Consider the following 25,133-nt stretch of genomic DNA (forward strand, 5'->3'; position numbering starts at 1 on the left):
ATAGTCATACACTCTAAAAAAACTAACGGTGCTATATAGAACCAAAACTGTTGCTTTGGATTGTAATCATAGAAGAACCGTTTCCAGTGCCACACAGCACCGGCGAAGCACCAGCGAAGCACCTGTGTAGAACCATATAGGGGCCATATAGAACCACTATACCACCAAATATGGTTCTACATCGCACCATTGGGTACTACACAGGTGCCCCACCGGCGCCTCACCGGTGCTACACGGCACCAAAAACGGCTCCTCCACGACTACGAGCAAAGAACCACTTTTGGTGCTATATAGCATCGTTTGTTTTTAGAGTGTAGAGTTAAAAATGTAACAATTATTTCCAAAGTGGCAATGTTAAAATGATTTATGTTTAAATATGCCTTGCAGTTTTTGTGGCACAAGCAGTCATTGTTTTATCATCTCAATCCATACATTGTCCTCTGAGACAGCCATAAGATGACATGCATGGGCCGGCACCAATATTCAAGTATCTCAAGTCGCCCCAATCATAACTCATGTCTCTCCTCCACACTCTTATACCGGTCCATGATCTTAAGAACGTCCTCTAAAATGGATGGTCCCAGATCTAGATCCAAAACCATTAGGGACTCGGATCGTGACATGATGGGTGATACAGCCGGAGACTCGCAGTTTTCACTTCGCAGGTCTTCATTACTGAGCCCTGCATCTGAGTCCAAACTCAAGCCTCGTTTCGGGTCCAGTGGACCGCAGCTTTCCGAGATGGAATCATCAGATGATTCCTCAGACATTGAGCCTGTGGAAGGCACCAAGTGTGGAAAGACTGGGATTGAAGCAGAGAGAGTAAGATCATGACTGGCACTCCTGCGGTGCACAATCCCTTCCTCACACACAGACATAGAGCGCTGCTGCTGAATGCACTGATGCGCTTGTGAACTGTAATGATGATTCTGATGAACAGGAGACGAGTGCTCATCTAAATGTAAACGGGGTGGTTTAGGAGGAGGCTGCTCGGGGTCAATAAACACTGGCATGGAGATAGTGTTTTTTAGAAGAAAACCGTGATGGGAATTATGGCTCCGATGATAAGTGTGGCTTTTGCTGTTCATGTCGAAGATCTCATCTAGTCGCCTTTCCATGCCGTGGGAATGAGAGTTAGGTGGTTGGTTGAGGGCTGGAAGCATGTCGAGCTTGCCTTGCAAAAATCCCACATCACCAAACATGTCACCCTCTCCTTCAGGCCCGACGTGGGCACTGTGACGCAAGTCGCCCATCGGTGGGCTTATCATGTCACCTGATAGAAAGTCACGTATTCTCAGCTTCCTGCCCCGCTTTGGTGTGGTCGTCTTTAAGTAGATAGGAGTCTTGGCTGGCATCCTGTTGCCCAGAATTCAGTGTGAAACGTTAATGTCTGCTGTGATCGTTTGTTTCAGTATTTAAGAGGAACTGAGTCCTCAGTCTGATATTAGATTTCTCATAAGTTTTAGATGGTTTATTTCACTTTTAAATCTCTTGATGGTAACTCTTCGAAGACTTTGTCCTCTGGATTAATTTAAGTTTGTGACTCCTGTATTGGAATTCTTCAGCAGCTCTTGGAATGTGACATCGCAACACCAAATCCACAGATCTGAGAAACAAATGAAAAAGATTTACAACCTGTGAAAGTCAAGACTGGGATGCTGCATGTCAATAAACAAAAGTACAAATTTTTACTGAGCAACTCTGTGTTTTTCTTAACCCCTGTTAGGCGACTTGGGTTTTTCTTTCTAGTCTTTGCAGTGGCTTTCCTATAAATTAAATCTCCCATAAAAGAGCACATATTCAGGAAGCTGTTACAAACATTTATTTGTTTTTCAAAAGGTATAATATGATTTTTTTCTATGAAACCAACTGACCCAGAACATGGTTGTAAGTTGAAATAGAAATTTGACTGAACCATACTAACCTTCATTTTAAATTATTTTAAATAGTTTAAATAATGATTTTAATGCAGGGGGAAAATTTACAGATAAACATATAGACTCTCTCTATACACACACATAGATAGATAGATAGATAGATAGATAGATAGATAGATAGATAGATAGATAGATAGATAGATAGATAGATAGATAGATAGATAGATAGATAGATAGATAGATAGATAGATAGATACTGTGCAAGTCTTAGGCCGCCATGCTACCATTAGATTTGTTGTTTTTGCAATTGTATAGTGTTCATATATAATTATTTCTCAGTCTCTTTATTAGAATACAACCAGAAAATACAGGAAATGTGTATGTAGTATTAAAAACAGTATAAACGTATAAGCTGAAGTGTCAAGTATTTAGAGTAAACCCCCTTTCACTTAAGCAATAGCAGGCAGCTGTAGGATCTCTTAAACCTAAATGAAATGAAATCCTAATTTCTTATTCTAATCCAATGACTTTAGGACTAGGGCTGTCATGATTATGAAATTTGGTTGATGGTTAATTGTCTAATCAATTGTGATGATTATGACGATTAGTTGCCTGTTTTAGTGCTTTGACGATTATGACGATTAATTGTCTGTTTTATTGCTTTGACATTTAATTCTCATACTTGTTTTTGTTTGTTTAAGAAACAATTTCCACACATTGTTGTGATTATTATAATGAAATATTTTGCAAGGTTTACCTGGCAGTAAATATTAATACACATAACATACAGTATATTTAAAAGTAATCTGATAATGTCTCATTTATAACGGCGCTGCAGCTCCCCCTTGTGTTTTTAGAGAGATGTGCAATCATTGCGGTGATCTGAAATCATCGCGATGAGGTCAAACAATCCCAATAAGACAATGATAATTATTTAATCATTGTGACAGCAATATATTAGGACTTCAGTCTCCTCAAAAAAGCTGAAGATGTGTTTCATCCAAAAGAGGTCAAACTAAATACTGACTGATCCCTGAAGAAGACATTTATGAAAATTGTTTTGTTTTTAATCTTGTGTACATATTTCCTGTATTTTCTGTTTGTATCTTAAAAAAGAGTGAAAAATTAATATAGATTTACATTAAAACTTTGCTAAAACAACAAAGCTGGTGATGGACTTTTGACAGTACTATATATATATATATATATATATATATATATATATATATATATATATATATATATATATATATATATAACGAGAAAGAGAGAAAGATAATATATAGTCTGCATATGTATACAGACAGATTTATTGTTTATAACTGTGAAACCCTATGTATGTCCCACCCCACACTGGGTTTATGTCTGGTCTTAAATGCCCTGAGTGTTTTCTTTTAATGAAACTGCTTGAAAGCGGTTATTTTTGCTTCACCCCGCAGACTTAAGCTAATTACGCCGTATGTCTCTATTAAAGCGGTCAGAAGACAGGGTGTGTATTACATTTCTGTTATTGTTTCTTTCTGAGGGCCACATGTTTTTAACATTTAGACAGTTTAAAGCCCCGATGCTGAGATTTATAGGCGTGTGACGCAACTGTAAAAACAAGATTGTAAAAGTGAATTACAATTAGGCTATATTGAATTTAGTTTAAAGTTGTGTGTTATTTCAAAAGCGAGCCTGGAAAGGTAAAAACAGCAAGAAATATGGTAAACACACTGATACACACAGATGTACAGTGTTATGCAATCGTGCACCATTCGTCCTTCGGATCAGCCTATTCCTGGATTTCCCCAGTACACCACATGGTGTCATAGCATTATCTTAGATAAAGTTTCAGAAGGCATACACCCATCAGAAATCTTTCTATACAATACAAAAACTGAATTAATTCATATTATTTTCATTTGTTTGTTTTGTTCTCCCACATGAAAAAATACTGTATAATAGGCTACTATAGTAAACTGTAGTAAAAAAGATACTGTAGTGGTTTTGAACCATACCAAAATAAATGTACTACAGTATTTACTACAGGTTATGTTCACTGTAAATAGTTGTTAACAGCCTACTACAGAATGCTGTAGCCTATTAACAACTACTGTAACGACTGTAATAGTACATTAACAGTTTACGTATAAGTACAGTAATAGGCTACTATAATATACCACAGTATACTAAAGTTTATCAGTTTTAACCATACTTTTAATAAATAAAAGTAAATTATTTACCACCAATCAACCTAAATAAAGCGACATATGAGCAGATAGCCCTCTGTGTAATTCTGTACGGCTAAAGTCTTCCTCAAGGTGGACAAACCTCCTATAAACATAAACTGTCTGTTTACTGTATATGTCAATAAAAAAACAGTTGTCAAAATAATTTTATATATGGCTTTCGTCAAGCACATGATGTATCGGAATCCACCAAAAATATCCCTACGCGACTCATATCTAGTCTAACGTTACACCTGAGCGTTTGTTTTAAAGTTTAAAAAAAATGTGATGTGGATAATCTACAATACACCGAAATGTGTCAGAAATGTCAACAAGAGTATACTTGCCTTCGACAATAGCGTCGAAAATCTCGTTGCCCTCTCCAGGTAGGTTATTCTGGGATGTTAATAGATAAGCTGATCTCAGTGCGCTTTCTCTGTGTGGTATAGTGTAAACCTCTTAAGTGAGCTGAAGCTGAGGGTGACGTGAAGCGCGAGGAGGGCAGGAGCGGGGGCGCGCGTGTGTTGCCCGGAAATCTTTGGGAGTACCAGAGGCAGACTGCACATGACCCTAAATTGCGCAACGAAATAAATATCAATAGTACTCATACTTCAATGTTACACCCTGCAATTATTAAAACTCAGAATTAGCATAGCTTGTTTTTATTTTTACTTTGTCCAAATAGAAATTTATTATATAAATATTATTTGTTAATAAATTCATGTAATTAATTACAAATGTTAGAAAATGTCCTAAAACTTTCATTCAGATGTTTTTGAGTATTCATATTTTAACATAGGATACGCAAATATTTTAAGATAGAAAATATTTTAATATTTTAAAGCTACATAACTGTTATTATGGGGCATTTCCTAGTCCCAGACTAAAATGCATGTTTGAGCTGCAATAATTTTAAAAACACCTTGCATTGATATTTTAACATATAAGTGACATTGTTTTGTCTCAATATGCACACCAGTATTGTTTTTAAGGTATGTTTGTAAAAACTACTTAAATCATCTAATATAACTAAGGCCTAGTCCTGGATTAGGCTAAACCCTGTCCGGAACACTGCCTCTATGGGGTGGTTTCCCGGACAGGGATTAGACCAGACTAAAATAAATGTAAGGGCTGTCCAAACTGAAAACAACTTACACTGACATATCTTAAAATACATCAGTGTCCTTTGTTTTGCCTCAAAATGCACACAAGTAATGTTTTTAGTAAGGTATGTTTGTCTAAACTAGTTATATTTTCTAATTAAACTAAGGCCTTGTCCTGGTTTAAACTAATCCCAGTCCTGGAAACTACCCCATTTAGGTTTAATCCCCAGGTAACACTGATAAAATATATACCTTGTAATGCACTATAAGGCACTTTTAGATGGTTATAGTTTAGGCAGGTTTAAAAAGAGGTCAGGGTGTAAATGTTTTCCATCTTTTTAAAGCGACTGAGACTTGTTTTCGGCTAGAAGCTGTGATGAGGTCGTATGTAACCGTCTGCCAGAGCACTTTAACTGAGACAAAAATGCAGATGTGTGCATGTAACAAGATGTTAAAAACAGCAAAGAAAACCTACCTCTTATTTGCTGTAATTATTTTTTTCCAAATTAGAAACATTTGTTTGACGCGGTCCACAAAGTTACACTATTGGCCAAGTTGACCTCAGACTACAAATATGCATACAAGGCCTTCTTAAAGCATCCAGTAAAACAGATGTCAGTGTGTTTTATAGCTCTGTGGGTTTAGGCTCCAGTTAATATTAAATCAACAATTGCCTTTTTTTACTTACAAGAGTTCGAAATTTGTAACTTAAAGACATCTAACATACAGTACCACAGTCTAACCCATATTTTGTTTTGCCATGTCTGAAAAATCCTTTTTTTAAAGATCTTCCTGTAAATCTCATCATGATTTCATTTTGTGTTCATTGTGATGACACACTTGACTACGCCATAGTTCAGTCAACCATAAATGCCCCATTATGTGTAAAAAAAAACTTCCATAGAAAGTTATGATTCAGTGACCTAGAAATGTCTCTCTTCCCACAGACAAAATGCTAATAGCATTAACACTTCATTTTGTACAATTGGAAAAACCTTTCTTTAAAACGACAGGGTGTACACATTAATGAAACAGCCAATTTAACGGAAACTATCGTTGGATTAAGACTGTCCTCCCCTTATCGCATTTCTTGGAAAGTCTTTTATGTGTGTTCTGGTTGAATTAATCAGCTCTAATCCTAACATCAGAACTTAAGGGTTCAGTTAGTGGTCAGCTCTGACGTAAATTAGACAAAATGGACCCTCTGGTCAAACAACACCCCTCTTCTGTTGAGGCCTAGCAAGTCGTCAATCCATCAAAGACGTCACTGTGTATCTTGTATGAACGGGCAGTAAGTGAGGAATGCTGAACGAGAGAACGAGATTTTTTTTTAGGACAATTGACTAGCTAAGTGACCCTACCAGCAGGAATTCTGGGAATTTAGAGATGTGACATGTGGTTTGCATTAGTGCTCTGAACGTTTTCACAGCATGCAAGCCTGTCCCGATGCATTTTGAAGGATGACACGCTAAGCTTGAATGATAAAGGACTATAATTCCCCTAGGAATCAACATTGGTCTCAGACAATTGTGAAATGTGTCTTTTCATCTAAAAAATATAACTTTTGGATACTTGTTATGCTTAAAAATGTCAGTGTTATTGCAAAAAAATCTGTATTTTCCTATGCCAATTTTTTAAATAACTTTTAACAACTTACAATGCGATTTGTCATGTACGTATGACAGTGGCGGCCGGCGACTTCTTTATTCAAGGGCGCTCGATGCGAAGTTCGTCACAACATGTATGTAGCCTGTCATGTGTGTGGTTTGTAGTTTCAAAATATGTTGTCTGCGTGTCGAGTGATGTGCATCACGTGTCTTGTCAAAATAAGGAGACGCGTCTAAAGGGTTTATGATAAAAGAGACACTCGCGTTTGCCAGATACTCACATAATCTCATGCGTAATCAGAGTTTACTGTTAAGGGAGTGTCTTGCGTGTATTTTGTGAACGTGAGTGTAATTTTTATCATAAACTGTTTTGACGCCTGTGCAGCAGGCAATTATTTTGACAAAACACGTCATGCAGATGGTTCACGTGACACAACAAACACATGTTTTGAATTTGCACCCCTCGGATGAGCAATCACGAGCCGCCACTGAGCTATGATATCAGTATCCCTAAAGAACTGTCAGGAAAAATGGCTAAAAAAATACAATCCCTAGCTATTACTGAGGTACAGTGGCGACCGGTAATTTCTTTTTCAAGGGCGCATGATGCGAATCCATTGTGTGTGTGGCTTGTCATGTCAAAGTATGTGTTTGTCGCGTCATGTGAACTTTTGTGCATCATGTGTCGTGTAAAAATATGTGTCTGCTGAAGACGCTTCGAAGGGGTTTATGATAAAAGAGACCCACTTTAGTGTTAAAGGGACAGTATGTAGGATTGTGGCCAAAACTGGTACTGCAATCACAAAACTTTTGGTTAAAACTGGTACTGCAATCACCCAACTGGTGGCCAATAGACAACACTTTTTAAATGACAATATCCTGGCCAGACCACTGTTATCAGTGATATAAGTATTTGAAATGAAAATGATTTCTTAATGTCTAGTGATATATTAGGGCCATTTTCTGAATAATTGATATAAGTTTCTTACATACTGTTCCTTTAAGTTAGTGTCTTCTTGCGTGTATTTTGTGTACGTGAGCATTTTTTTTGTTGTTGTCATAAACCCTTTTGACACCTGTGCAGCAGGCAGGTATTTTCACAAGATGCATGATGCACACGGTTCACATGATGCAACAAACACATATTTTGACATGAAAAGCAACACACATAACACATATTTTGAATTTGCACCCCTTCGGAGGAGAAGACATGGCCGCCACCACTTGGTTATACTTTAAAAAATTACACATGTTCCTAAAAAGTGCACAAAAGTACCTTTAAGAAACATATTAGTACATGAGAGCTATATGTTGGCACCAAATGTATACATTTCTGTACGTAAATTAGGACCTTTTAAGTGCCCCACTGACAACTAGGGAAAATTTCCTGACCATTTTGTCCTGACAGTGTAACCATATAACCATGGTTTTTGTAGTATGACCACAAATGGTAATCAATACATAAAACAACATGGTTACTAGACTTTTACAACAATAAAACTAAAATCATTTTCATAAGGGCAGAAAGTGTCCAAATGTAACATTTCTTTTTGTGAAATGTTTTGCGTGAAATGAACGCAACCCAATAATAATAGTTAATAATTGATCATTTGTCTTGTATTGATAAATACGTGTGAACACAACAGTAATATTCTTATATTGTACATAAATTAAGTTTATAAATAAACTTATGAACTATCTATATATTTATCTACATATGAGCCTAAGAATTATAAAGCCTGGGATATACTGAAAAACAAATAGGGTTTAACAATTTTGTTTTTGATATTGTGGCCAGGCATTCCAAAACTGGAGCATTGGATATTTCTATTCATGGTTTATTTAGTCTCCAACACATCGCTGCCAATGTAGCCAGTGAATACAATTCCAGATAAGAAAATCTCACTTAACATGTCATACACTAAAGTTTAACTGAGAAAGATCATCTAAATATATTGTAAGATCTGACAGAGCGCAACACTTCATGTTGAACTCTTTCACTGATGTCACAAAATTGTGATGTACTACAACAATTTAGTGAAAGTAGACCTGGGAAAAAGCACAGCTCAGCAGGAACAGAAATAAACAGAGACTGTATGACCCATTTAGTGCAGATAGTTCCCAGAGGGCCGAGGGACTGCTGTGGGAACTTAGTGCACTATATGTTTGAAATGACTACAGTTATTAGCATTATATAGCTCCTTTACATACAACACAATACATGTTGGCTCGAAACTGAAACCAAATGAAAGTAACTTTTACAACATTTAACAGATTAGTATTACAATTCTGACAGCCTTGTTTTAAAGAAATAATGTGCATGCTCTGATTTAAAGTTACAATGATTTGCAATAAATTGCAAAAAATAAACTGCATTGGGTGTATTAAACGTTAACATTTAAAGCATTAAATGTATTGTTATAGTTCAAGCTATTTTGGGACCATAATAATCTATTTGAATGTATTATTTCCTCTTGACCAGTGCCTGTGTGTCTCTAAACTAGGAAGAAGGTGTTTTGAATGAAAAGGAAGGCTCCACTCAGTGGCTGAAGGTCCTACTTTGTTTTTTCCAAAGGAAGTCAGTTTTGTTTTTGAGGTCTCTTGAGCAGACATCTTGTTCCTGCTCCAGCGTGGATCACATCAGCCTTCCCAGAGCCCTGACTGGAATTCCTTAAGAAGAGCAGGAAATAGGGTGGAGGGACCAAAGAGAGGGTTGCAGTTGTGACCACAAGGGAATAGCAAACATGATAGCTATAGAAATTCGGCGGGACACTTAATAACACTTTATCTCCTAAAGACGTGACACTGAAATAGGCGTACAATTAAATGCTTTCAGTTAGTAGCCTTTGGCCTTTTGTTTTTCACAGAAATCATTTAATTGTGAGGCAGTATTAGTTGTAAACTTGATTACTGTATTTAAAGACATTCTTTTTCCAAAGAATCTGTTATTACTGATGAAATTCTGCTCTCGTCATAACAAGCCCAAAATGACGTTAAGCCACATGTGTGTGACTAACAGCCTTATTCACTTTTCACATTCATTGGATGTTAAAAAATAGTTGCGTCAACATTTTTCAAAATGTCTAGATGGAAATAAGTCAGTCATACAGGTTACAACATGAGAGTGATGACATTTTTTAGCTTCAAGGCCTTATGTGACCATATACATTGTCAGAAAAAATTGTCAATTTGTCAAATGGTCCTTAAAGTTGTCACTGTGGCGGTACCCTTTTAACTTTAGTACACATTTGAATCTAAAAGGTTCATATTAGTACCTCAGAGGTACATAATGGTACCAAAGAGTGCATATTTGTACCTCAAAGGTACTTATTGGTACCAAATGTACTGTAAAACCAGTTAACTCAAACCATTTAAGTAAACTGGTTGCATTAGACCATTTAAGCTTTAAAACACATAAATTTAAGTATTGTGAACTTGAGTCATGTGCAATTATGCACTTATATTTAAGTAGTCTGAACTTAAATATAAGTGCATAACTGCATATGACTCAATTTGTTTAAGTTCACAGTACTCAAATGTATGTGTTTTAAAACTAATGCAACCGGTTTACTTAAATGGTTTGAGTTGAGTTAACTTTTCTGTACCTGATATAAGGACTTTTTTAAAGGGTACTGCCAGTGACAGCCAGGGACTGTTTTCTGACAGTGTATATGTCAGAAGCCAAAAACTGGCATAGTGAGATTTAGTTTAAAAACCTTTTAGTTGTAACTATTAGAGATACAGACCCCTCAAATCATACACTGTTAACAAGAGCATCTTTAAATGATCCAACATCAGCAGAAAGATAAATATTCAAGACTTTTAATAGTTGTGGAAAGAGAATTAGGTTGTGAAAAATACATGACACTGCAGAATTCACGTGAGGTTTCAGCTGTTCCCGTCAGTGTTGAGGACGTGCCAGTACTTGCAAATGTAGGTTAATTCTGAAGAAAGTTCTGCATGCTGTTTTAAACAACAGAGGCGGGCTAAAATAAGCTTTATAAGCTTCATAAGAACATTACGCAGCCTGTTTTATCAAGTCTAGTATTCCTGCCAAAGAAAATCAACAGACTTTACTGCTCTAGTTTTAAATCACAGCAGGGTGTGGCAGTACTCAGTATAGAAACATGTTTACAACAGAATACATGTGCAACAAAGTTAGATAGGATCTTTTTCTGTGGTCTTATTTTAGAGTGGTTTAACCTAATGCCAAATTAATACAAACTACATGACATGAACAGTTTTAACAAAAGTCAATAGTTTTTCCTAATCAATTAAGTTGTATTAATTCTTGTTAATGTCAATTTATGTTAGTTCATGGTGAATTAATTAAGTTATACCACATGTCTGGTGAATGCTGTATTCTGATTGGTTGAGAAATGTTTCACGGTATGCATTATTTTTCAATAACCGCACACCTAACTTGTCATTTGTCTTAAAAATAGGCACCAGAGCAATGTTAGCGGTAACCGTGGTATAAGAGGAATAATTGACTCCGGGCCGTTAAATTATACAAAAATAATGCACACCCAAGGTGGTAACGCGGCATTATTTTCAAATAACTCAAAGGACCGGAGTCAATTATTCCTATTATACTACGGTTACCACAAACATTGCTCTGTTGCCTACATTTCTGTTGGAACATTTCTCAGCCAATCAGAATAAAGCATTCAACAGGGTTGTGGTATAATAAAGCAATAAGCCCCGCAAAGCAGTGGGTTACCACCAGTGCATTTTATAACACCCCCTTTAGCTGTTATAAAATGCACTGTAACACCACTGCTTTGCGGGGCTTATTGCGTTTATAAAACGGTTACTTCATATGCATAGCAGAATTTCATAAAATGAAACACAAATAAGTTGTAATTATATTAGTACAAATATTACTCTTCTGCCACACAAAGTAGTTCCTCAGAATCAAGTGTGCCTGAAACAGAACAGAGTTCCCCACTAACGCATACACAGCAAAGACACAATGAAAATATGATTAAAGACTGTGGTGTTTATTTTCATAAATCAGTACGCAGCAACAGTGGCGCAGTGATACTTATGTAATGCGGTCTGAACCATGGGTTTACCGGGATATTTTATCATGGCTTAGAACGCATTCAACCAATCAGAATGAAGAACTAGAACTGCCCATTTTATAATTGAAAATAATGCACACCTCCGCTTCGCGTCGTGCCGCATTACCACCTTGGTGTGCATTATTTTCTTATAATTCAATGGCCCGTCGTCAATTATTCCTTACTTAACAGTTACACTTATTTTTAAAAATGTATAGTAAATGCCGATATTACGATAAACAAAGTTTAATAAATGCCATAGAAGTATTGTTCATTGTTAGGTCATGTTATTATTATTTTGATGAATGGCTTGGGAGAGTCCGAGGTTCTGAAATCTAAAGGAAAGGAAATGAGTCACATAGTTCACACACATAATCATGATACCATCACTGATTCACTTTTTCTTCAATCTGGTATTGCCTTTATTAAATACTTCACAACTTCACCTACAATGAATGGTTACAAAATGTTACCTTTAGTCAAATATGGACACTTTTCAATATACAAAGCCATCATTTTGCAGAGAGGCAACCCAAAAAACAAAAGCAGATACTTATGAGCAGTCCTTGACAAATCTATTTCAGGGAAATAGTGGGTGAGCTAGAATCTTCCTGTGTGAACAAAAGAAAATGACATGATATATTTTCCAACATCATCTGTTGCACAGTTCAAGTTAATTTACAATCCAAATGGGAAGAATATGTACTATACACATATGTATATATATATTTATATTTATATATATATACACATTCATAAAATGTTTGAATTTGACAGCCACATTACAAAGAAAAAGAGAAAAGACTGCTTCAGTATAAAAAATAAATTAAAATGATCTCACGGGACACAAACACTTACAAAGGTGGGTCTCAAGGGAACGATCTGATGAACAAAGTGGAGTGGTATCAACAGACTAAACACAAATCTTAAGCATTAGGAATATAAGGGCATTCATACAGACATGGAGGAGTCACCTAAACTAAGCAGTGAAAGGAAACAAAGCTAAAATTTCTTAAAAGGAATCACTGGGGAACTGTGCCAGTGAACTGCTTCAGAAATGAGTTGCATGTGGTGGAGGGAGTGGCAGTGAACGATTTCTCCATTACCACATTTGATAAGGTGGACCGATGAATTCATCACACTGGCCAAGCTTACGATTTAACTCAAGCAGAATGACGGGATGGGGTAAATGGGTAACTATCCAACAAACCTGTTTGGTATAAACTGATGAAAATGCTTCTCTTTCATAAAGCCAAAATCAATGTACTTCAAAGTAGCTCTTGATGTATACATCCATAGAGGTCTTTAAAATTAACATTTATTTAAACATCTCCGATTTGGTTTTAAAATAGACATTTAGCTTTCATTTACCGTTATCACTATTACAGACATAATCCCTATTGATAGAAATCTGTATGTGAATACTGTGGTGTGGTATGTGACCTGACGGGTGGCTATCTCATCACTTAAGTCCTTGTGGTTGACACAATAATAGAATATAACAGTTAAGAGAGAGTTTACTGGCAAAATGGTGATGCTGTGGGGTCAAAGCCTTTAAAAACGTCTTTTAATGAGGCATTGTCCTGTTCGGTCACATCAGGCTGAGCGGGGCTATTGCCGCCAAATGGGCTGCCAGTGCCACTGGGTTTGCTGACCTGCTTGACCATTGTGAACAGAGTGGATACGGGAAGGTTGTGAACCCCTGCGGGCTGCTCTGCAGCTCCGGATGGTCCCTGGGCAGCTGCGGATTGGCCGCCTGTTGCAGGCGACCCAGCTGCAGCCCCTGAATTGGGTGATGGAGACGGTTTGGGTCGAGGGCGGTTGTAGCTGTTGTAGCGATCTGTAGTCTGCTCCGTAGTGCTCTTCTCAGGTTCTGGCTGGTCCAGTGCAGATTTGCGCACAAAAAGCGGCTCTTTTGCTTTGGGTTTAGTTGAAGTCACTTGACCGTCGCTTGACTTAGACTCAGAGGGAGGACTAGCGGCCCCCGAGCCGTCGGACTTGTCTGTGCCCTGAGCCCGTGGGTCGTAAAGACTAATGCCACTTAGCACACTACTGCTGCTGCCACTACCTCCACCGCCACCACCTCCGACACCTCGAACCGACCCTCCTGCTGATAAAAGCCGAGGGTCGTAGGGCGCGATGGTTGGGGAGGAAGATGTTGGAGATAAGGAAGCCGCTGGGGGAGAGACTTGAGGAGCAGGTGTTTCTTTGAGGGCAGATTTTTGCGGCTGGAGTCGGGGGTCAGCGGGAGCTTTTCGTGCCATACGTGGATCGATGGGCTTCTCTGCAGAAGCGGACGGAGGGGATGACATTCCTGTAGGAGCTGCTTGAGGGCTGGATGATGAGGCGTTCACAGTTTTTAGGATGCGTGAGAGCAGTTCAAAGTCTGGGAGGGAAGAGGAGGGCTGATTAGACTGCTCGGCAGAGGGAGCGGAAGGCGGCAGTGAAGGGGGCAGGGTCGTATGGTGTTGGGGAGGTGTGCGGGACAGCCGGGGGTCTATGGCAGTAACCGGAGGGATGCCAGGGGGCAGTGGGAGCAAGTCCTGTTTGGGAATAGGGATAGGGATGAGGTCTTCAGGACTCCACAGCACTGCCTTGGCAAATGAAGGCCTGGTCAGGATTACATCTTTTTTGATGTGGCTGAATTGCTGTAGTTGGGAACGGGGATCACGCAGTGCCATACCCATTAAAGGGTCGAGGGGGATGGGCACTGGCTTGTCCCTCAGAACCCTTTCAGTCTCCTCTTCCTCATTGCTCGCTGGGGCGGTCAGGGGCGGGGGCTTATACATAAGAGGGGGCTCTGGTTTAGGCGTGTGTGCGGGTGCAAGCCGAGCAAGACGTGGGTCTGACGGGGTGGGGGATAGAGAAGATGAAGCACTGGCCTCAGGTGCCTGAGAAGAGTCTGTGCTCCGGGATAGACGAGGGTCTCGTGCTAGCCGGGGGTCTGCTGGTCGACTGGGTGCCGGTGCAGGATGAGATTTGTGCAGACGAGGGTCACTGTTAACTGCGTCAGGTTTGGGGGGGGCTTGGGTCTGCTGCCGCAAGGTTTTTAGAATAGATGTGACACTGCCACCACCATCCTCATCTTCACTGGAATACCAGTTTGCTGAATCTCCTGTAAACAAACAGAAATTGGGAGAGTAGAAGTTAACAGAGATCAGAAACAACAACACAGGGTTCAAAGCAATTTGGTTTGTCTTTTTTTTCAGATTTCTTCCAGCTATTTGGGGTTAGGAAAAACCAATAAATATAATAGCCAAAAATTTTTTTTTTAACATGAAGCAGTATAATTGTCCACGTTTGTGTACAACAGTTTCCAGTTACACAAAAATAAGTATTATGGTCAAACAACAAACATGTGATGTCCACGTATGTGAACACAGCATGGGTTTAATTATTTAATGTATTTTTTGGTATTCAAATGTCTATTGAAACATCAGCCTCTCTTAGTTAAACTTTGTGCTAAGAAGGCACCATCTAGTGGAGAAAAGTTTTTAGGGTGGCACAATTCCAGCAGAGGATGTTTACTGTATTATAAGGTCCTGGGCAGGGTCAGGCTTTGAGGAGTCCTTGAGATATTTCCTGCCCAAAAATAGCTTTTAGCAACATATATGTCAGTGCTTTAAAAACCTCAATACGAGAAAGATAAGTTTATAACCATATCAATTTCTTAAGTTGTTTTTAAATTAAATATACAAATATATATATATATATATATGTATATGAAGAGTTTCGTTACAAAACGAGATAAATCCATTTTTTATCAAAACATGTTTATTATTATGTTATCATGTTATTATTTTGTTTTATGGTGCTACTTAGCTGTATTTTTTAAGTTATGAAGGTTTAAATCAAAACAAACCAACTGCAGTTGCATTGAAATGAATTGGAATGCACAACCAAAAAACGCGATTTCAAAACGGTGGTTATCTCGTTCTGCAACGAAACTCTTCATATATATATATATATATATATATATATAATCCTACTATTTTTAATTTTGCCATTTAATACAGTTAAACTAAGCTAAACGAGTCAAAATTATATTATCAGGTAACAGTTTAGGTGAATTTACATTAAAAACAATTTCAGAATGTATTTGTATTTGATGTTTCTCTTTTGCATTACAGCAACAGGCACATTTTTTTTAAAGAGCACTTATTTGCAATTCATGATTTTACACATCCTTTGGTGTGTAGGTGTGTATTAGTTAGGGCTGTCACAACGACTAAATAATCGTCTCATCGCGATTGTTTGACCTCATCGCGATGATTTCAGATCACCGCAATGATCGCACATCTCTCTAAAAACACAAGGGGGAACTGCAGCACATTTATAAACGAGACTGTATTGGATTACTTTTAGTGTTATGTGGATTAATATTTACTGCCTTGCTACCTTGCAAAATATTTAATTTAAATAATCACATTCACATCAATGTGTGAAAGTTATTTCAAAAACAAAGAAAAAAATTTATGAGAATTAAATGTCAAAGCAATAAAACAGACAATTAATCGTCAAAATAGTCAAAGCCCTAAAAACAGGCAATTAATCATCATAATAGTCATATTTATTAGTCAATTAACCGTCAGCCAAATTTCATAACCGTGACAGCCCTAATATTAGTACATGTTAACGATATGCAAAGGTACAAACCCCGAAGTATAAGATGAAAGTTATCGTCTCCTACTTAAAACATTTTAAGAGATGACAGGAAAGTACAGGGTGAAGAGAGGGGTATGGGATCGACAAAGGACCTCGAGCCGGGATTCGAACTCGGGTCATCGGAAGTGCGTCTACACCATATGTCGAAGCACTGTCCACTACACCATCGGCTCCGACTTAAATCTTTAAATCTACAGCCTGTAAGTAGTCCATGTTTTAATTTTTTAAGAATTTACTACTGACTGTTTAAACCATGACTCAAACACGAGATTTGGGCAGGTAGAGTAGCGCTGCTTGTTTGTCGTTTCTACGATCACAAATGCACACATTGTTTTATGTTTTAGTATCCTTACTTTACCAATCTGTTACGCCCTGCTTAAGCCGCGCTGGTAAAGTTGATCGATCAGCTTAGCCATTTGCATTTTCTGAATCAGGTTCGACTCGTATAGATAAGGTAGTAAAGACGATATTAACTTCTGTCAATATTGCATTGGGAGCTAATCTTTAAAACATTGTAACGCGCGTCACATTTCTGGTGGTAATTAGGCCAATCACAATGTACAGGTTATGGCCAATCAGAGAACACTGCACTTTTCAGAATGATGTGCTTTGTACAAAACCAATGTGTTTCAGGAAGGCAGTGCATAAAGGAGCAACAATTACGTACAGTATGTGAAAAATAATGTGTTTCATGAACCATAAACCACGCAAACACATTGTATTACACCAAATAACATTGTTTTTAGCCATGTAATAGGTGCTCTATAAATCCTACTACTACTTGTGTAGATAGTCGCCTTTGCCACCCAACAGCATGACACAAAAGGCAAATACAGTCAAGACATGCAATAATAACAGTTTTACCTTCATTCTCTCTCTCTGCTCCTCCACCTTCAGCCAACCTCTTGGCTCTCTCCTCATCCTCCTGCTGTTTCTGCTGGAGTCTCATAAACAGCACACGCTGTGCTGGAGGCAGGAAATCTGGCACTGCCATCCCAGACTGATTAGATGGACCTACATTAGCTATACCCTCTATGCTGCCAGTGTTCTGGTTCCTGGATGGCTGATCATTGAAGTTTCCACCACTTTCTCCTTGAAAGCCATCACCTGTACCAGGAGATAAAACATAAAGCTTAGTACTAATATTACATTTCAGGAATTATACAGAGTATGGGAAAGCGCCACTGGCAGAGCATGGCACTAGGTCAATGCACCTAGGGATGCAAATCCATGAGAGGTGAATTTAACCTCTCAAGTGATTTTAACAATTCAAATATGATTAATTTAACAGAATAATTGAGCAAATCACCGGCAATAAAGTTAACTGAAATATGAGTAATTTGCATTTGCCAACTAAGAATGTGACCTTACCCTCTCTTCCACCTCCATCCATTGCCATGGTTTGCTGTTGCTGGTAGAAATTATCATAGAAGCTGGCTCCAGATCCACCCCCTGGAGGCATCATTCCCTGGTTTGGTGGTCCATCTCCCTGGCCAAAGTTCTGCATCATTGGTGGCCCTGATGGAGGGCCTTGATTCATGTTAGGTGGGCCCATAGGAGGCATATCATGAGGACCCATGTGTCCTGGTGGTGGACCAGGGAAGCGTGGTGGAGGCGCACCAGGGGGACCTGCTGGATGGCCCTGAGGTCCCGGGGCTCCTGTAGGAGCAGCACCAGGGCCTGGTCCTCTGTAAAGAGTGCATCTGTATTAGCTCTTTCTGAATTAAGTTATTAAACAAGATAGTGTTATACAAAAATTAAATAAAAACTTACCTGACACCCAGCTTTTGTGCCAGCTGTCCTGTGGGCTTTACCACAATCTCAAACAAAGAGGGGATCTTCTTGCCCGCATTACCTCCACAAGGAGGTGGGGGACCCATGGGTGGTGGAGGGCCGTTGGGATTTGGTGGTCCTTGGAAGTTGTTTCCATCTGGGCAGGGAGGAGGAGGGCCTGGGCAGGGCCCAGTACCAGGGCCTGGAGCTGGTGGACCACTGGGGGCCATAGGAGGTGCAGCCATTCCGAAGTCAACAGGTGTAGAGGGATCTCCAGGAGAAGGTCTTGGGGGAGTTGGGAGAAGACCGACACCAGGAGGTGGTTTTGGAAGAGGATTAATTCCTTGCTTTTTCAGTTCCTCCACCTCCTTTTCATCCTCTGCACCTGCTTCGGCATCCTCTGCCAACATCTTCATTTCCAAAAACAAAAAATGTGAGGGTATTAACAATAAATAAAAACAATACATCTGCTTTTACAATGCTTCGTGATGCATACCTTATCCAGCAACTCTTGAGTATCTTCTGTCAGGGATTCATGGGAGAACATACACTCCTCACCATTTACACAGTTGCCTGTGGTATGGAACAGCTTGCATGGGAAATCACGTGCAACAGAGTCAAGGAATATTTTGATGCATGGAAACGCAATATCAAAAGTCAAATATTTTCACCTGCACCGTAAAACCATATGGGTTATAAGTATTAAATAATGCATGTATGACATTATCAGCAAGCTAAATGATATAAAGGATATCATGCATGTAGGGACAGTTTTCCGCCCGTGCACAGAAGCCAGTGATGTAGAACTTGCAAAGTTCTTTCTTCTTAGGCAGCTCAATGTCATGACTGAAGTTACAGTGGTCACCCTGATGATCAATTAACAGCAGTTAGCACAAAAATCATTCATATGCGATCTTATATCCTTTGATTTGACAAGATTGATTTTCAATGCTTAAAACATAAAAACAACACAATTACACTGCAAACTATTTAATCTTTAACTTAATCTAATGCAGGATGACTGTACTTACCCATGTACAGCGGCCCTCTATATAGTATTTACAAATGGCTTTGCCTTTTTTTTCTGGGCCATGTTTCTCCTGTTCATTTCTTCTTGGCCCTCCAGATCCATCCTTAAGCAATCAGAAAACAACATATTAATTTATGTTCTGCAGATTGATTCATTCTGGGCAGGAGATCTAGGGTAACCTGTCTTACCCCCATATCCATCTCTCCACTGTTATCATCATCAGGACCCTGATCTCCTCCACGACCTCTCCCTCGATTTCTCCCTCTGCCTCGATTCATACCTCGACCTCCTTTGCCTCGCCCACGACCTCGCCCACCTTTCCCACCTAAATAAAACAAATGAAGTTCCAAAATTACTCAAATATAGATAATGTCTAAGCAAGCTAATCTAAGATCTTATGTTCTTTAATCTAAAATCTCACCTCGCCCTCTGTCTTTTGATTTTCTGTACGGGTTATGATCTTTTGAGAAGTCATCATAGTCATCCTCTCCCATGTTCTCATAGTCATCATCTCCATACTGCTAAATTCAATATGTTGCAAGAGAAAATTAAAGACCAACCAAGTATGTTAAAATGAATAGTGACTAGTTATCTAATAAAGATATACCTTTATTAGACCCACCTCCATGTCATCTCCATACATTCCATCTCCATCATCGTCACCTCCCATTTTGCCCCGTCCTCTTCCTCTTCCACCTCCTCCTCGCCCACCACGTCCCCTCATCCCTCCTCTACCACGACCTCTCTGATTTTTCATACGGTTTTTACCACCTGAGTGAAAGTATACATTGAAAATTCAAGGCATATATGTAGATATTAAACATAAGACTGCTTTCATTAATAGAATCAGCAAAGCTGTCACCAAAATTAACATTTACCTCTGCCACGCGGTCCACCGCCAACCTCTTTGGCCTTGCGGTACTGGTTCAGTTCCTTGGTGAAGTCATCATAGTCATCGCCAATGTCTTCATCCTCTTCACCCTCATAGTTGTCCTCCTCATAGTCATCATAGCCACCATAGCCCTGTTTATCCATCTTCATATAGTTGCCTTTCTTTGACATGGGACCTCCATGGCCAGAGGGTGCAGATGGGTAACCTCCCTGGGCCTATAAAACACATGCTGGGATTAACACCTGATCTGACTGACTGGCAGTTGTAGGCATGAGTGTAACTTTAAAAATCTGAATTAAACATGTACTTACAGAGGGAGGATACTGAGGACTGTATTCCCTGTATTTTCTCTTTTCGCTTGGGCTGTAGTCCGAATCGTCACTGAAGTCTGAGTGGTCATCGCTGGAGGATGCATGGCGCTGTTGTATCAGACACAAATATAATACAGAATGTGAAAAAAAGTAGTCAATCAAATTTCATCAAAAGTCAGATTTTCGAGTTCCGGGTCTATCTATATAAATATTTTTGCAACTTTGGTGACACTAGTGGCACAGCAATGACACACAACAACATATAAACTGACCTTGTGCTTTGATTTGCGCTTTTTCTTGGCTCTCCTTTTTTCTTTTTCCCTCTCTCGCTCCCTCTTTCTCTTTTTTCTGCGCCGATGTGACTTCTCGTCATCTGATTCACTAACATGGCGCTCCTTGCTAGGACGTGGCTTGTCTTGGGGCTCAGCTCCCTCACCACTGGGCACCTCTGCCTCTCCACCATCATCCTCCAACTCGCCTTCTTCCAGTTCTCCCTCTTCTTGCCTGTTTCACATAAACATACATTATAACTCAGAACTGGACTGCACATTTTTTGAACAGACAGGTTAGCAGCAATTACGATAAAGTCAGGGATGTAAACTCATGTGAGGTCAGACACACATAGTAGTTTCAGAAATAATTGTCTTAATATATTAGATCTTTTAAAACAAATAAAATACTACTTAAAATGTAGACTATAAAATATAATTATGCAAATTAGAGTAATGAAAGACGATTTTAGCAGGAAGGTGAGTAGCTCATATGCCTATAAAGTGAAACCAGCTCAACACTGCAGCAAAATGCTCGGCAGAAAACTCATACCACTGGTAAATGTTAAAGTGGGGGTCTACATTTTAGTTTACGACATGGCTGTTTCTGTTGGCCCTGCTATTAACAATGCTTTCTTTATTTTTCCTGACAGTGTCCATAACTAAGCAAGGGATGTTATGTTAACAACATTTCATTCTCTAAAACTGTGACGCAAGGCAAGAAAGAACTCCTTATCAACAGGGCTGCCAATCTTCAGACAGGATGCAATCCTATAATTTGCAACTTCATGCACCAGACTAGAGGTGTCAAATATTTGCTTTGTGTTTACAACTCACAAGTCCTTATCATTGCATTGATGAATGCACACATCTATTACACAAATGTCGACATGGATATAATACATGTGTACTATATCTCCTGGTGTAACGTTTGTTTACGTATTGCACAGTTTACTCTTTTGTCAGCACTGTATGTGTATATTTGTATAGACGGTTTTAGGCGATACACGTCTGGATCCGAACTTTACTTATGGTTTCGTTTTTTTAATGGTCTGACTAGTTGCTAAACTGATCTCTTGAACAAATGCCTCGTTGAAAATAACAAATGTTTTGGTTTCCTATGTAATCTACATTTTGTTTTTTGCTTGTTATATAAATAAACTACGTTTAAAGAACTTTGTTGTTATTTATTCTTAGCGCAGTTTACCGGAAGTTAACGTGCAGACATCGACAGCCGCTTGTTTATGTTGTTACTGCTAAAACCATCTATACTATTGGTATATGTTCAGTGTACAGTATATGCCGTTAATGCACCTAAGCTTTTTTACACACAATTTACCAGTAATGTTGTAGTGACAGCAAAGCTGAGATACACCAAACAATATGTACAGTAGAAAAAAAAATCGCTTGCGATTCTCATGCGCATCCCATCAGCAAAGCCGGTTCTGTGATTAGTACTAAATCACCATCACCTGCTTTCAGATAGAGCGGCATTTACTACACAAAGCCATATTTTACCAATAAGCTAGGCAAAATCGAATACACTATCAGAGAAAATTTTTCACATTTATGAATGCGATTTTGCCTAGTTTCTCTGTGAAATTCAGCTCTGTGTAGTAAATGCCGCTCCATCTGAAAGCAGGTGATGGTGATTTACTACTAACCACCAAACCGGCTCCACCGATGAGACATGCATGAAAATCGCAGGCAAAATTTTGCCCAGCCCTAATGTACAGTAATAACGCACGTAATTCAGGCAGGACTATCAAGCTTTAACAATGAGAGGATGACACAAAACACACAAGAGAATATACTCTTCTGTACTATTAGATTTTGACAGTATCACATAGTCAACTTTGGCCTATTAAAACAACCAGTTCATGCAGTGCAACTTCTGGCACGAGTACTACCAGATGAATTTAAATGAAAGCTCTTACTATGAAAGAGGTAAAAAACAATAAACCAACCAACTCATCTGCATACCAATTAATATCTGCTCCTGACCCAACAATTGTAATGAATTTTCACATAAGGTAAATTCTACTACTCTAGCAAACCCTAAATGTTTCCACTATTTAGGTATATTTTTCAGGACAATACCGAAGCTCAGCTGTACAAGGTTAGAAACCTCCTTTGAGATGAACTGTGTGAACCAGATCTGGCATTATCCTGTGGCTCTGTCACTAAAAAAAAGATTAATCTGACATGACATCTATCCCTCTGAACAGTTCATAAAGCCTTTGAAATATTACATTAGTATTTAATTTACAAACTACAACTGCATGAACAACAAATCTGTCAAAATGATCTACTTGATCTTTTATAACCTCCTGTGAAAGAATATGTGCAAGTTTCAGTGGTTACCAAATAGAGGGGGTCTTTCTGTAAAAGATGCAAAGTCCAGACAGGCAATGGACCTGGGTTTAAAAAAAACTATAAAAAAGTTTTTATAGTCACTGTACTATACTCCCATTACACAGTTTTGTAACACCTGTATTACTTGCCTATTAAGCCTTTTGTAAATAACTGGCTGCCAAAATGTCAAATAAATATGATTGCTAAGCAATGTCAAAGTGAAGACTCTTGGCATAGAGATGACCTGACAGCTACAGCGATCTTAAATAAACAAACTGTAACTCAAAGACTCATATGAAGTATCAATCGCATTTAGATACACACTTGTGCAATGACAGACTACTACCTGCAAACAGTTTTTAAACTTAACGTTCAAAATAAAATTATGCTGTTTAAATTTCTGGTAATTACATGAAAATAAAATACTTACTGTGCAACATTATTTCAAATGTATGATGGGAGGTGAGAGGTACTACATTGTGGGCCAAAAAGACAAAACATTTGCAAACAATGGTGGCATGGTTAAGCACATAAGTGTTTTGCATCATGTTTTGATAAGACATTTAATGCTTCTGGGACATTGGACAAAGCACTGACTTATGAGGGGGGTGTGTAAGAAATAAAGTTTGTAAATGGAGGAATTGTAGCAGAATCAGGAAGATTTCTGTTTTATAAATAATAGGATCTTTCATTTCCGTAATTTTATTTAAAAAATAATTATTAAATTAAAAATGTTTTTTTAAATATACCATATCAAATAATTTTAAAGTAGTAACACCCCCAAAATTATCTTAAATTGTACTGTATAAAGATGCTGATATAACGCGTTTTAATGTAAAAAAAAAAAAAAAACATAAGTTGAACATGCACAAAATATATTTTAAATTATAATATATCTACATTACAGTGGCGTCTGCAAAAATGTAAGTACGTAGCTTGTCGTTTATCACGCAGGCTAGAAGATAACAAATTAGCATTGCTAAATCACATCCGACCTAGTTAATATTGCGTTACGCTAAACTTTGCCGTCGTGAATTCGTCAACTAACTAAATTAAAGACGGATTAATAAACCGGCAAGTTATTAACAATGTTAGGTCGTCGCTATTTATTTGCTTCCGTTAGCAGCGTTGTTGTTGTCGTTTCAATGGTAAATCACGGGCTAACTGTTAGCATTGCTAGCTTTAATGCTAGGCCTCGCGATAAATAAAACTGCACATTCCGTTCTGTATCGCCAAGGGAGGAATTTTACCCGTTACGCGAATGCTTATCGTACAGTGCGTTTGGTTCGGATATTTAATCTCCTATTAATAACCAATAATGTTAACTTGTGTTTTTCTTTTGTCCGTTTGCTCTTTATCTGTGACGATAAAAACCTGAGTTACTGGACCAGTGTTTTAGCGCAGTTGTGGCCACTTGGTCTTCGATCACTTAAAAGCAAAAAAAGTGACTGAAAATATAAATATGATAATATTCTGAATGTTTTCCTGATTCGGGTATGACCTTCCAGATTGCGCTGTGTAACGTTTCAAGATGGCGTTTCGTTACCTCGTACGTTTCCCAGAAAAGGCGACTTTAATCCCTTTGAAAGAAAAAAGCAAATGCCCGTGCTTTTTGTGTTTGTAAAAAGCAAAGGACAAATCAATAGTTGGATAGAAATATGATGATATTACTCGACCTTTCGTCAGTGAGAAGACTGTTGTGTTCGTGGTTGGCTGTTGGGGAGTTTGGATGGACAGTCATGCTTTCCACAGCCATTTCCTCTAACGTACTACATTCAGTACAAAAAATCAACTGTCTTATGCGTTACTTGACTTTGAGCTACTTGTTGATTGGCTTTAGGATGAGATTCAGTTCATAGTAGTCAATTCCCCACTAACAGTTTAAAAGAGAAATAGGTTGAAAACGTTCCTGAGGTTCTCCGTCCTACAGTTGCGGTGTGAAATGAAACTCGTTCACTTAAAATGGCGATGCTTC

The 25,133-nt window shown here is 38.5% G+C and overlaps 2 protein-coding genes across 5 annotated transcripts; both read right to left on the reverse strand.

Moving 5' to 3' along the window:
- Positions 1–345: 345 nt before the first annotated feature.
- Positions 346–4,616, reverse strand: LOC129438016 (cdc42 effector protein 2). The gene is made up of 2 exons (XM_055196501.2): positions 4,435–4,616; positions 346–1,606 (listed from the first exon to the last, which is right to left on the reverse strand). The coding sequence occupies exon 2, from the start codon at positions 1,353–1,355 to the stop codon at positions 507–509; it is 849 nt and encodes a 282-aa protein (XP_055052476.1). The 5' UTR covers positions 1,356–1,606; positions 4,435–4,616; the 3' UTR covers positions 346–506.
- Positions 4,617–12,256: 7,640 nt separating this feature from the next.
- On the reverse strand, positions 12,257–25,128 carry zc3h4 (zinc finger CCCH-type containing 4). Of its 4 annotated transcripts, none has more exons than XM_055196505.2 (14): positions 24,835–25,128; positions 20,807–21,038; positions 20,535–20,642; positions 20,210–20,438; positions 19,954–20,102; positions 19,753–19,849; positions 19,520–19,656; positions 19,333–19,434; positions 19,056–19,167; positions 18,798–18,907; positions 18,302–18,711; positions 17,900–18,216; positions 17,393–17,635; positions 12,257–14,978 (listed from the first exon to the last, which is right to left on the reverse strand). In XM_055196505.2, the coding sequence occupies exons 1-14, from the start codon at positions 24,912–24,914 to the stop codon at positions 13,381–13,383; spliced, it is 3,924 nt and encodes a 1,307-aa protein (XP_055052480.2). In that variant the 5' UTR covers positions 24,915–25,128; the 3' UTR covers positions 12,257–13,380. The 4 variants fall into 4 exon arrangements, with proteins under 4 accessions (XP_055052480.2, XP_055052479.2, XP_055052478.2 ...); XM_055196504.2 differs by having other exon boundaries at positions 19,753–19,852; XM_055196503.2 differs by having other exon boundaries at positions 19,939–20,102.
- Between the last annotated feature and the right edge of the window lie 5 nt (positions 25,129–25,133).

Source organism: Misgurnus anguillicaudatus, chromosome 24 (genome assembly GCF_027580225.2).
Source record: "Misgurnus anguillicaudatus chromosome 24, ASM2758022v2, whole genome shotgun sequence".
NCBI lineage: Eukaryota > Metazoa > Chordata > Actinopteri > Cypriniformes > Cobitidae > Misgurnus > Misgurnus anguillicaudatus.